Source organism: Colletes latitarsis, chromosome 10, assembly GCF_051014445.1.
Source record: "Colletes latitarsis isolate SP2378_abdomen chromosome 10, iyColLati1, whole genome shotgun sequence".
Taxonomy (NCBI): Eukaryota; Metazoa; Arthropoda; class Insecta; order Hymenoptera; family Colletidae; genus Colletes; species Colletes latitarsis.
Window position 1 is genome coordinate 25585651 of NC_135143.1, and position 13074 is coordinate 25598724.

The following is a 13074-nucleotide window of genomic DNA, read 5'->3' on the forward strand; positions in this document are numbered from 1 at the left end:
GAGGTCTGACCCTCAAATTTAGGATCTGGGAAAGTAAGCGAAAAGTTCTCATCGTTCGCAATTCTAAATGGAACTATACAACTAATGCAAATTATTTGCAACTTTAACTAGACAAAGAAACATTGTTTTATTAAACTTTGTGTTGTTTTTCGATGATCAGTTTAATTGAATTAAATAAAGAATGAAAAATGATCAACGTGGTCGAACTGAGCTTGTTTGTCTTACTTAAAATTATAAGTTTATTTAATTTTTAAGTTAACTGAACCTTGAAACCACAGACGAGGTATACGAGTAAACCTTTCACCCAATGTATTTTTGCGGCCCATTTTTATGGGGTCTCGAAACCCCATTACCATTTTCGTGTCATTCGCAACGTTACCAACAGATTTAGAAACGAACACGAGAAGAAGTGAGACAGAAAATGTAATTACAGAAATTTTATTATTTAACGGAATGAAAGCTGTACGGTCCATGATTGGAAAATTCATATTATTTTGCGATTTTAGTGACGTAGTTTACGTATCTTTCTTAAAATCCTGTATAATTTACTGATAAGAAATGAAAGATGAAAACTTATACAAAAGAAAGTATCGTATAAAGGACAGAAGGTCGAAGAAATGAATACGTAATGTACGACCTTGGTTCTCGACAGAAATTCAAAGAAACTTTCAGTCTCCTCGAATTTGTCCATATTTTCATACCTATTGTTTGCAATAATTATTAATTAACATCAGACAATAGTTGAAATAATGCTCGATAGCATGGGTTGTATAAATAATTATTTTTAATACCATTTTGCGTAGAATATTCATTTTTCGGTCAAAGGCACGGTTAACCGTTAATTGATTGGTGAACTCGCCAAGGTCGGTCTTCCCCACCCCTTGAACTCTTCTGCCTGAGGCTAAGTTACACTGCCGGTGACGAACTCTCTCTCTCTCTCTTTCTGTTTTAGGCTGGCGGACGTGACGGAACCTCGTGGGCTCTGCGCTCCACCTTTACTCACCACTACTGACCACTGGGCGAGCACTGGTCAACTCTGGGTGACCAATACTGACCATTAGTGTCCAGTAGTGACCAGTAGTGAGTGAGTTCTAAATCTCCCCTGTCTAATTTCTTTTTCGACCTTCAAACGTCTGTTGGGCTTGAATGTGGGGTTACATCTTGCTTTTACTTCTCTGGTCCCGTTCCATATTTTACTACTGGTTCCTTGTTTGGTTTGTTCGATGTAAAATCTGTTTCACTGACCACTATCGATAGAGTGGTGAGTGATATCTCAATCTCCAATTTCTTACTTCTTTTTCGACATTCAAATGTCTACGGGGCTTCAATCTATCGTTTTGCCTCGCTTTCATTTGTCTGGTCTTCTTACATATTTTACTTCTGACTCCTTGTTTGCGAATGTGTTTGTTCCTCTATTTTATTCTTGCTTAAACGTTGCTTATTATATATGTTGTGTTAACTAATCGCAAATGCAAACATTTTTAGTTTCAGCTTACTTACAGGCCGTCGTTGGACATCGCGGGACATCGTGGGACGACAACGCAAGGACATCGAGGGATTTTTATCTCTAAGGCCCTTAGAGTAAATTTAGTTTTAAGGCCGCGATACCAAGCAATTAACTTAGCTTCTCGTTCTCTCGATCTTTCGTTTCTTGAAACATGATTCGATCCGAAGATCTGCTGTACGGTACAGCATCGCGTCGCGCCGCGTCGCGTCTCCCATAATTTAGCTTCACCCCTTTTTAAACAAAATAATTGCTTGGTACATTTACTCCCTTGTATGCGTCTGCGTATATGCCAAGTAATTCTTTACCAACTAGCTTCTCGTTCACCCGTTCCCTCGTTTTTCGTTCCGATCACCACTGCTTCCATGTAGAAAGCAAGTGATCGGCCGTTTAGCTCGTCCGAAGGGTCAGTTGCCGTCCTCTGGCGAGACGATCCAAGGGAAAGAGTATTTCGGCCGCAGAGGGGATCAGGGACTGTTCCTGTCTGCGGTAGCCCCGACACACGCTCCCTCTCTCTGTCAGTCATCCCGAGTTGGGTCCAGTTGGCTCCCAACAGGATGCGTGGGAGAAATGGGGAACCTCTGTGTCGGGTGCGTCGATTCCCTTCCCCTTCGATCGGACTTGCCAAGAGGCAACGGAGCTGGCCCTTTTGACCAGTTACTCGGTTCGCGTGTCGCGTCTCTCGTTCCTTGCACTATTGCATGGTGCATCGCGTCGTATCGCGTCGCGTCGCGTATCCCTCGATTTACCTTCATCCCTTTTCAAACGAAATAATTACTTGGTATAACTAAACTAGAAGATCGAAGGAACATTGCTTCCTTCTATCTCTCTAGTTTAGTAATCTAGCTTGTAAGAATGTAAAAGGGAGATCGATGGAACTTTGATTCCATCTATCTCTCTTCGGGTCTCCACTCGCAGCAACCTCCACGTGGTGAGACCTGGTAATCGGTGTCACCCACGATAGAAAAGTTATTCTTCGTGGGTGACACCGAGCTAATGGCTGCGAATTTAGAATTGTTTCTTGATATAATAAACGAATTTAGATTTATAGTTAGGCAGGTGTTTGGTTAACTTCTTTTGAAAACTCTTTCAACTCTCTTCGTTGGTTGTGCATCTTACATTAGTTGCACTTTCGTTCGTCATCATAAATGTAGAGCTTCTTCGCTAGGTTAGTTTTGATTCTCATTGATTCATCAAAGATTCTAGAGTATTGTCAGAGACGAGGTATCCAATCTATTTTTTCGGCCCATTTTTATGGGATCTCGAAACCCCATTACCATTTTCGTGTCATTTGCAACATTACCAACAGTTACCAACAGATTTAGAAATAAATTTCAATCCCTGCATTGCCTGCATTATGCACACACTACAGCTATCAGCCCATCAATACTAATTCAGTGAATAGTTTCTCAACTGACCGCCATCCATGAGAAGAGGACGCTAAAATTACCTTTGAATTTTCAAGTCGGTATGGCAGTCAGATTGGGCCATGAAAGTCCATTAGGTGGAAGATCTACTCGTATACTTCGTCTGTGATTTTATCTCACAAACTGAATTACCTATCGAGCAAAACCCCATTGGTTTTGCAGCGCACTCTACAATATTCCCAGATCGAATCCAGGGAATCCCGAAGCTTTATCCCTTTCATTTATCATTCCGAATATCACTCATAATCGTGAAGTCCCTATCGATATAACAATTATTAATTGAAGTAGCTAATATATATGTACCTCAACATTTTTAGCAACTATAACTACACCACTCTGTTTAAAAGACATGATTAATAATTTCGAATTTAACAGAAACCAAAACAGTACAAATATTTTTGTCAATATAAATGCACGAGATAAAGCGTAGTAATTATTTATTTCGGATCTATAAGAGATAGTGCTTTCTCTGAAAGGTTATCGATTAATTTTATCATCGATTTCCGCAAAAAATGAACGTTTTCTTTGTAATTGTCGATTGTTACTTTGATCCATTTTTTCCCAACGCCAATTACTCATCAGAAGCCTATAGAAATAAGACGCAGAAGCGTTTTACGTTACAATTCGTTCGATCGTTGGTCGGAGCGTAGTCGTTCCCGAGAAAGCCACTAGATCCGTGATCGTTCGTCGCAGAAACAAAGCCGACTGTTAGTAAGTAACATTTTCGACGATTGGCTAACAACTTATCGCGCTTGTTTCGTTCAAACATAACACTCGTAGTTGATTTGACAGTTGTGATAGACTCGTGTTATCGCCACGCGTTCGGTGCTTGTGTCAATTCCTTAGAATTAGATTAGAAACCTACTCGTGACGTTAACTTATGTTTGTGACGGCCTTTTTCCATTAGTTCCAAGGATATTAATTAACAGTGTCAGGTTTAAAAACAGCTTCACTTCACTCTGAATATTTACTCTGTCTGTATTCGTGTTCTGACTAATTAAATAAAATAGGTCAGGTATTATAAACCAGGGTGATAATAATAATTTTGTTTGTTCTTTGATTTCTTAACTCTAGAGGAACACTCTTATTTTTCAGTAACCCAAATACCGTGCATCTTTTAAATCCAGTTAAAGTTTCCGATGTTAAAGTACCTCAAAATTCAGATATCACCTCTGACATTTCGAGAATTTTATTAATTAAGCAGTGCTATCAAGCAACGTTCGTCGTATATCGATAAAAAGGTCGAAGGCTAGCTGAAATCGACACGATAAATGTTTCGTCAATTGCTTCGGAAGACAATAGCAGATTGTGGGGCGAGGCGAACAATGGATCAAGATCAAATTCGAGGACGACGCGATCGCTTGCGCGAATTTCAATTAGAATCCAACGTGGAGGTGATTGTTCTTAATACTGATACAATAGAACGCTAATTGTCTAACAAATTAACTCCAATAATCGAAATAGGAATTTTTCCATTTCTAGAAAAGGCAAAGTTACAACTGCATGGTAAAATAATTTTGAAAGTTATTAGAAAAACGAACAATTCTTAAATACGTCTAAGCTTTGTATTCGTTTTAAAATGATTATTTGAAGGGCGTCTATTTTCTTTCGAGCTTCTGTTCATCTCAACGCATTTTGGCATGCCAACGCTACGTTTTTGCAGTATCTATTTTTACGTTACTTGGTCCACTTCCTGGCTCCTTTGCTAATTTTAGTTGTTCCTAATACTAGCGGTCATTTTCAAAATTATATACAGGATGCTTCCAGAATAATGAGGCATGCCGGGATATATAAACTTCTCGTACGAAAACAAGTCGAAAAGTTCTGTATCATTTTACAATGCGAAACACCGTTTTCGAGATACGATCGGTTCAAGTTTATCGATTTCACTTTTGGCGCCATTTTCATTCCGGTCAGCTGATCGCGCGGGACCGCACGAATAATTAAACACCCGTATCTCAAAAACGGAGCCTCGAATTGCATTAGGACAAAGAACTTTCCGATCTGTTTTTGCATACGAAAATAAAGGTCCACGATTTACTTAATTATTTATAGCTGAAAGTTTGACATAAATATGTTGGATAGTTTTCTAAGGAAAACAAAATTTCAAACGTTTCCTAATTGTTACGACTCTAAACTAGTCCTTAATGAATGCGTTTACGAGTCACGCGATCGTCGATAGATTTTAAAATTTTCTTACAAGACAATTAAATCCGCGATACGAAGATTTTTATGCTCACTTACGATATCACTTGTTTATTGTCACGTGGCTCTTTCCTTATTTGCCGCTTATTATTCAAACACGTTATTATGATCGCCGATCGAGTGTCGCGTGGTACAATGAATCCATTCGACTCCGCGAAATTCACTCGTCTCCGTTTGCGCGTCGTGTCAATCTTAATATCTGAAAAACAGAGGAAAAACTTCAATTTACTTAACTATTTTCTGTGCTTAAAATCATTTCATGGTCACGTTATCACACATCATTGTATTTATCTCAGTTTCAGTTGTTATATCACTACGATAAAAAATACGTACTCCCGATTAAATAAATATCGGTGACCTTAAAACTTTGAGAGGAAACAAGTATCTCTCATCACATATACCCCTAACCATTCATTTTTAATTTATTTGTATTCATATATTAGCAAACATTTTCTCGTACAATAACTTTCATTCGTTCTAAAAATGGTAAGAAATTGTAGATTCGTTATTATTTGTCTGTTATTTTCTTCGTGTTCTTGTATTATTAACTATTTAATTCGATTTTTGTTCGAGTATTTGTGTTGTAAAAATTGAGTCGCGCAAATACTATATATCGTCTGAATTATTTATCGTGGCGCTTACAACGATCGAAAAGTACAACAAAAAGTAGAATATTTATTTCAGAACGATGTGAATATGTATTATAGAAAGCAACGCGATACGAAGTGATAAAGGTCATTGAGAAAACTCGTCGGTATAAAGAGCTGCAACTCTTTTCATGATCCAGCCGCGATTTGTTTTACCTATAGTAAGTACTGATAGCGTGTACTCGAGTGATTCGAGTGGTGTGTGTCATGCATGTTGTAGATGTATGCTCCTATAATTGAAGCAAGACCGCCGATAATGGTCAGTGTACTGTGAGTTGTCAGCATCTGAGGGTCTTTCTCGAACAATGAGGTATGGAACGATCGAAATATTCGACGAAATTGGTCCTCTGTCTCGTGGTGACGTAAGCTAAAGTAACTTGTTAAATTCTCAAGTAACAGCTTTCCCATTAACCGTACGCGAAACGAATTATCTCGTTCCATTGCGAACAGTGAACTCCATTTGGACGCAAAGGGAATCGAGTTTTTCCGATTGCATGTTTTTCTGGTGAACGTCGATGCTCGATCTTCGTTAATTTTGTTGTTAAAAGGAAACGCAAGAATTTAGGACTCGATTGCCAAACAGTTACTCGTCGAACCTAACCTTCTTGTCTCGCTTTCACCAATAGACTGTAGACTTCTACATACTTGTCTCCATCTTGTGAGTCATAAGTTATGACGAACATAGTTGTTTTTCTACGTAAAGCTACGTCACCTGTCAAATCAAACGTACGAGCTATCTATTCTCCATGCTGAACGGATAAAAAATTGAATTGCTATACAGAAGTGGTTATCAAATCTTTAAATTTATCAATTCTTTAGATCAACGTATTTCAAATCAGAGGACCGCTAAATTTTTCTAGAAATTCCAATTCCATTAAATAAAAATTTATACCAGAATCGCGATATTTTATAGGATTTATAGGTGTTTACATGTTAGCGTCAACGTATTTTTAAGGTTGTTAGTCCGTTGCTATTTGCTGTAGGGTAATGGACTGAAAGAATGTATGAATGGAACCAGAGACGCTCGTCGATAGCTAGTGATTTGATACGTAGTTATCGAGCCTCGAGGAATGGTTTCTTTAAAAGAATGCATGGAAGCGTTTAAAGGTCGTCATGCTAAAGAACGATGATTCTACCTTGGAGGACGTGGCCACCTTTTGACAAGAGAACCCTATGACACTTATCTCAGAACCCTCGATAGAATCGAGCTTATATTTTTAACACACACATTTCATTCTGCAAAGAAATTAAACTTTGGAAGTTTGCAATGGCAAGTTAGCCAAGAAAGGTTGTTATTCCTCGGTATAAGACACAGTAGTGGTCTCCCAATATCGAAAGATTTCTTGTTTCATTATGCAAATATCATGCCTTCCTTGTTGAAATATTTGTTTCTTGATTTCAGGGCCAGAAGCAGAATGTCGTCGTATCGGCCTTGGGGCTCCAGCGAGGACGGGGCCATCGAGTTCGAGTCCTTGACGGAGGACACCCTCGAGGGTGCCCTGAACGTCATGAGGAAAAGTTTCTTCGTCCACGAGAGCGTTAGCAAGGGCGTAGCTTTGATCTCCGAGGTCGGTGCATCGGAGGAACTCGAGGAACTTTGCTTGGACGCCGCGAAAGATGGCGTCAGTGTCGTGGCCATCGAAGTGGCCAGCGGCGAAGTGGTCGGAGCTGCTTTCAACAAGATCCAGGTGAGAAAATTTTCCACTTTAGTTCTCAAAATTCCATCTAAGTAAAATCAACATTGAGATAGAATTTATGGATTGCTATCCAGGTGTTGAAGAGCTCGATGGAGAAGAGTGCTTTCGAGGAGTTCAGCGAGAACTGCAAGCACAAATCGTCGAAGGCCTTGGTGGACTTCATGATAAACGTGGACTCGCGGATAAACTTGTTCCAGCATTACAACGCCAGCTGCATCTTCGAGATCATGTTCCTGGCCACTCTGCCCGGCATGCAGAAGCGCCGAATAGGGGAGCTGCTGGTGTCGTCGTCCATCGAGCTGGCGAAGGAGTTGAGAAGAGGGAAATCGGCAAAGACGCCGGTGAAGATTAATGGCGACGACGCCATACAGAACCCGTCCGCCGTGCCCAGCTTGGCGTCCGCGATAATGACCTCCGATTACTCTCAGAAAATCGCCACCAAGTGCGGTTTCGAGACGCTGACGCGCGTCGATTACACGGAGTTCCGGTTCGGCGGGAAGACGTTCGACGAGAGGATAGGGGAGGAACATCCGAACTGTGCCCTGGTGGCCAAAAGATTGACCTAGGACCGCGAACGTTTACGTTCCATAGGAATTCTGTAACAAACGTTCGATTCTCGCGGGTAGTCGCGGGACTTGTACAGTGGAAGCTTCCATTGTTTTCCACTTACATAAGGTCACGTTCATTGGGCAGCGATAATGCAGCCTCGCGTTATCGAGGCTGTCGTGCTCGTTGAACTGCAAACGGACAGAAACTCGGATAAGACAACGTTTCGACCATCAACACGAGTTCGCGTGTAATCGTCGTAGATAGCGTGTGTTCTTGTTTGGCGTCGGTGAAAGCGACGAAACGACAAGTATTATTAGGTATTTGTAGCCTTTATGCGATACCGGAGAATTTGCACGAATAAATAGAATAATACTTTGAACGATATCGCCTCCGATGTTATTCCCTGTCATTTCTCGGGCTTCGAAGCTTTCTCGCTCGATCGAGAGAAGCTTAAAAGAAAATCCAGGAGACGCTCGATGAGTTTGTGGGGCACGTGCGCAGATAACAGAAATGTTTTCCTCGTGCAAACTGCACGATCGAGGCTAGTTATCAAGACACTGGCTGTATCAACACCGACGATAATAGAGCGTGGGTCGTGTGCCATAACCAGTTCGAATCTAGCTTGATTGTGCCGCTGCGTACGCGTACTCTAAGATCGCGTGCGTCTCAAATGCGAGTTAATCGTGTCGCGAAATTGTTAGATTAACGAGTGCGGGCCGTTCCCAGTCGACGGAAAGGTGACATCGTTCGAAACGACCATTATAGAGCCTGCGCTGCGCGACTGTGCGACGAAACGACCGGTAAAACACGACGATGGGGATCGATTTTACAGTTTCTCGTGTTTCAAAACCGTCTTCGACCGTGGGAATATTCACGAAACGAGCACGTCAATTTAAACGTTGCGTCATGAAAGTTCAGAGAGCACGCGAATGTTAATTCCGAAGGCGTCAGTCGGCGCAGACTTAATCTTCGAAGTAAATACCTCTTCGATATTAATATCTGCTACATTTTGTGCAATTTCTTACGAGTCTATATGTTTTCTGAATAAGAACTTTATTTTATTTTTACTATAGAAGGGTGCAATTTTATAATTTTCTTCGCTATAAATGCTCAACTATACGGTTCGAATTTTTAAAAGATTTTTTTACTTTAAAGAAAGCTCCGTGCGGAAGATTTTATCACGCGTTGAACGTACGTGCAGAACGCCCATACGCGTTTCACGTACACAGTCGAGCGATCGTCACCGATCGTTTATGGACGCAGTTTGCATTAAAAGGGTTCGAGATCCCAGTGCTGGATGTTCCTCTGGTCGAGGTCAGTTTCGATTTCATTTGACTCTGTGCGTCTTTCTGTAAGAAGATCGTCATGTCGAAAAATGTCGTCCAACCGGTGAAGCTCGAGTTCAAAATGCTGACCAGGGACAAAATTGAAGAGGCCATGGTGGTCCAGGCGCAGACTATGAAACAGGAATGCCTAGCTGTGGGATTGGGAATGCTGGAAGAACCTGGAGCGCCGGAAGAGATGCAGTTGCTCTTCAGAGAGATCGTGAAAGACGGCGCTACGATAATCGCCGTGGACGAGGAAACCAACGAGCTGGCAGCGGTCGCCTTCAACAAGATACACGCAAGTCTTTTGTCCATTTTCCTCGTTTTTCCATTCCAGTTTACGGAGCCGGCCAGTCAACTTTCTCCGCCACTTTTCATGGAACGGTTCTCTGTGTGTTGAAGGCCCGGCCGAGGGAAGGCGTCAAGGATCAGCTGGAAATCTTCGTGGAGCAGAACATGAGGCATCCAACGTGTCTCGAACTGATCAGGCTTCTCGATGGCGTGAGTATTTTATGGATCGTTCATCAAATTCCTCCACTTCGTGCCACTTGAAAACCGAAATTTCACGGTGTTTTGTGTCAAATATTACTCTTTCATCGTTGTTTTCCTTGGTATGGTATATTTACTATTCGAACATGCGTTATTGCCTTGAGAATGAAGCGTATGAAGGGTTAGACCGAAATTTCATGATATTCTTGTCCAGGTGTTTTGTATCAAATATTACTCTTTCATCGTTGTTTTCCTTGGTGTGGTATATTTACTATTCAAACATGCGTTATTGCTTTGAGAATGAAGCGAAGAAAGGGTTAGAAAACTGGGTCGGAAAACCGAAATTTCATGTTATTCTTGTCCAGGTGTTTTGTATCAAATGTTACTCTTTCATCGTTGTTTTCCTTGGTGTGGTATATTTACTATTCGAACATGCGTTATTGCCTTGAGAATGAAGCGAAGGAAGGGTTAGGTCTGGGTTAGAAAACTGGGTCGGAAAACCGAAATTTCATGTTATTCTTGTCCAGGTGTTTTGTATCAAATATTACTCTTTCATCGTTGTTTTCCTTGGTGTGGTATATTTACTATTCAAACATGCGTTATTGTTTTGAGAATGAAGCGAAGGAAGGGTTAGGTCTGGGTTAGAAAACTGGGTCGGAAAACCGAAATTTGATGTTATTCTTATCCAGGTGTTTTGTATCAAATATTACTTTTTCATCGTTGTTTTCCTTGTTGTGATATATTTACTATTCAAACATGCGTTATTGCCTTGAGAATGAAGCGTATGAAGGGTTAGACCGAAATTTCATGATATTCATGTCCAGGTGTTTTGTATCAAATATTACTCTTTCATCGTTGTTTTCCTTGGTGTGGCATATCTACTATTCAAACTTACGTTATTGTTTTAAGAATGAAGCGAAGGAAGGGTTAGGTCTGGGTTAGAAAACTGGGTCGGAAAACCAAAATTTGATGTTATTCTTGTCCAGGTGTTTTGTATCAAATATTACTCTTTCATCGTTGTTTTCCTTGGTGTGGTATATCTACTATTCAAACTTGCGTTATTGTTTTGAGAATGAAGCGAAGGAAGGGTTAGACCAAAATTTCATGATATTCTTGTCCAGGTGTTTTGTATCAAATATTACTCTTTCATCGTTGTTTTCCTCGTTGTGGTATATCTACTATTCAAACTTACGTTATTGTTTTGAGAATGAAGCGAAGGAAGGGTTAGGTCTGGGTTAGAAAACTGGGTTGGAAAATCGAAATTTCATGATATTCTTGTCCAGGTGTTTTGTATCAAATATTACTCTTTCATCGTTGTTTTCCTTGTTGTGGTATATTTACTATTCAAACATGCGTTATTGCTTTGAGAATGAAGCGTATGAAGGGTTAGACCGAAATTTCATGATATTCTTGTCCAGGTGTTTTGTATCAAACATTACTCTTTCGTCGTTATTTTCCTTGTTGTGGTATATTTACTACTCAAACATGCGTTATTGCTTTGAGAATGGAGCAAAGGAAGCAAAGGAGAAGTTTCTACTTTGAATTCAATTTTTTCAAAGATGCTTGAGACGAAAGTGAAGATGAAATTCTCTAAGTTCAAACGACTCTACGCAGCGTAACAGATTTTTTTGGAGATTCGTTTTGCATTATGATGGAAATGACAGTCCAAAAATCGTCGAACGATTTTTCTTTCTTGAGATATTACACTTTGAGTGAAAAGTGTGCCGCCGGCATTAGAGTTACCCAAGGTACACCACGAGGAGGTTGCACGGTCGGACTTGTACCTCATGCATTTGTGTTTTGTGTACATTTTGCTTTAGTTTTAAAGAATAATCGAAACGATATCGTATTATAATTGCAGATAGAAACTAGCGTGAACATTTTTAAGAAGTACAACGTTAACGGAGCGATGGAACTCTTTTATCTTGGGACGAATCCGCGGTACCAGGGCCAAGGAATCGGCAGCCAGATGATGAAGAAGTGCGTCGAGCTCGGCAGAGGGCTTCTGAACGGCACCGCGAAGAGGAACTCGATCGACGGGCCCATCGTCAACGAGCACGTGCTCCCGGAAGTGATATTCGGGGTGTTCGCCTCGAACTACAGCCAACGGATCGCTGGAAAACTGGGCCTGGAATCCCTGTACGTGATGCGTTACGAGGATCACGATTTCGCCGGCAGAAAACTGTCCGAGAGAATCGGGGACGTTCACAGAACCGCCAAACTGCAGGCGCTGAAACTCTGAGAGGCCCTAGGTTTCGCATCGCGCTAGAACTAATTGTAAGGAGGCCAAGGCTGCCTTGTTTGGTCTGTCGCGGCTGAATCACGTCGATAAGTAGTTGAAATTAGATCACTTATACAGTTTACTTCCCCTCCACTCAAAGCAATTACTGCAAAATTGCGTGTATGTCCAACGTAACGAGTAGTTCTGCGTCGTCGTATCTCTGAATCGCGGAGATGGGGAATATAAAGGAAAATATTATACTAAATTGTGAACAATATTTAATGTAGGTGGGAGTATGTTTAAGAAAAATTTCTTTTACAGTTATACTGTCCAATAAGATCGAGCGAGCCTATTGAGTCAATCGCTCCATAAAGAAATAGTTGTAAGATTAATAAACAAACTGCGGATGTTTATGCATTTATAGGAAATTTTAATTTTCGAAAAACCATATAATGCATTTGATACGCAAAAATATAAGAAATACGAATTATTACATTTAGGGGTTGAGACAACCCTCCACGAAGCACTCGATGAAGATAAAGGTGTGGATTTGCATAAATATTCACGGTTTATTAATAAACTTAAGATACCCTACCGTTTGCCATGTAGAAACTCTGAAAATAAATAACGCTCGAGTATTCGAAACGATCGTTTTAATTATCTTGTTTATCACCCTTTCCTAGAATATTCGTATAAAACTCGTGTCGCAAAGGGTGAAAACCAGAGTCCGGGCTTGAAAAATAAGAGCACTCGGTAAAAATTTCTGAGCAACAAGTTGAAGAGGCCCTACATTAACCGGCCGCGAGCGTCCTCGAGGCATAATTAACTTTCAAAGCTGTATTTAGCTTCCCGTAACACATTTGAACTCGGTTATTTCGCGGAGCGAGCGTAGGACGAGTGGGGGAAGAACATCTGCACTGTTTACATGTCACATTTTTTTATATAAGTATATATATATGTATGTATGTATTAACACATTTACAATCTGGTACATAATTGTTGAATATAGT

At 40.6% G+C, this 13074-nt stretch overlaps 2 protein-coding genes across 9 annotated transcripts; both read left to right on the forward strand.

Annotated features, from left to right (window-relative positions):
• Nucleotides 1–3535: 3535 nt before the first annotated feature.
• On the forward strand, nt 3536–9376 carry LOC143346947 (uncharacterized). Of its 5 annotated transcripts, none has more exons than XM_076775669.1 (3): nt 3536–3638; nt 7186–7471; nt 7555–9376. In XM_076775669.1, exons 2-3 carry the CDS (start codon nt 7199–7201, stop codon nt 8044–8046), a joined length of 765 nt encoding a protein of 254 aa, XP_076631784.1. In that variant the 5' UTR covers nt 3536–3638; nt 7186–7198; the 3' UTR covers nt 8047–9376. The 5 variants fall into 5 exon arrangements, with proteins under 5 accessions (XP_076631784.1, XP_076631782.1, XP_076631786.1 ...); XM_076775667.1 differs by having other exon boundaries at nt 3549–3642; XM_076775671.1 differs by lacking the exon at nt 3536–3638 and adding an exon at nt 4198–4325.
• On the forward strand, nt 8229–12614 carry LOC143346948 (arylalkylamine N-acetyltransferase-like 2). 4 transcript variants are annotated; one of them, XM_076775675.1, is made up of 4 exons: nt 8229–8346; nt 9386–9652; nt 9757–9855; nt 11705–12614. In XM_076775675.1, exons 2-4 carry the CDS (start codon nt 9395–9397, stop codon nt 12083–12085), a joined length of 738 nt encoding a protein of 245 aa, XP_076631790.1. In that variant the 5' UTR covers nt 8229–8346; nt 9386–9394; the 3' UTR covers nt 12086–12614. The 4 variants fall into 4 exon arrangements, with proteins under 4 accessions (XP_076631790.1, XP_076631789.1, XP_076631788.1 ...); XM_076775674.1 differs by having other exon boundaries at nt 8246–8346; nt 9389–9652; nt 11705–12613; XM_076775673.1 differs by lacking the exon at nt 8229–8346 and adding an exon at nt 8695–8829 and having other exon boundaries at nt 11705–12613.
• Nucleotides 12615–13074: the final 460 nt, after the last annotated feature.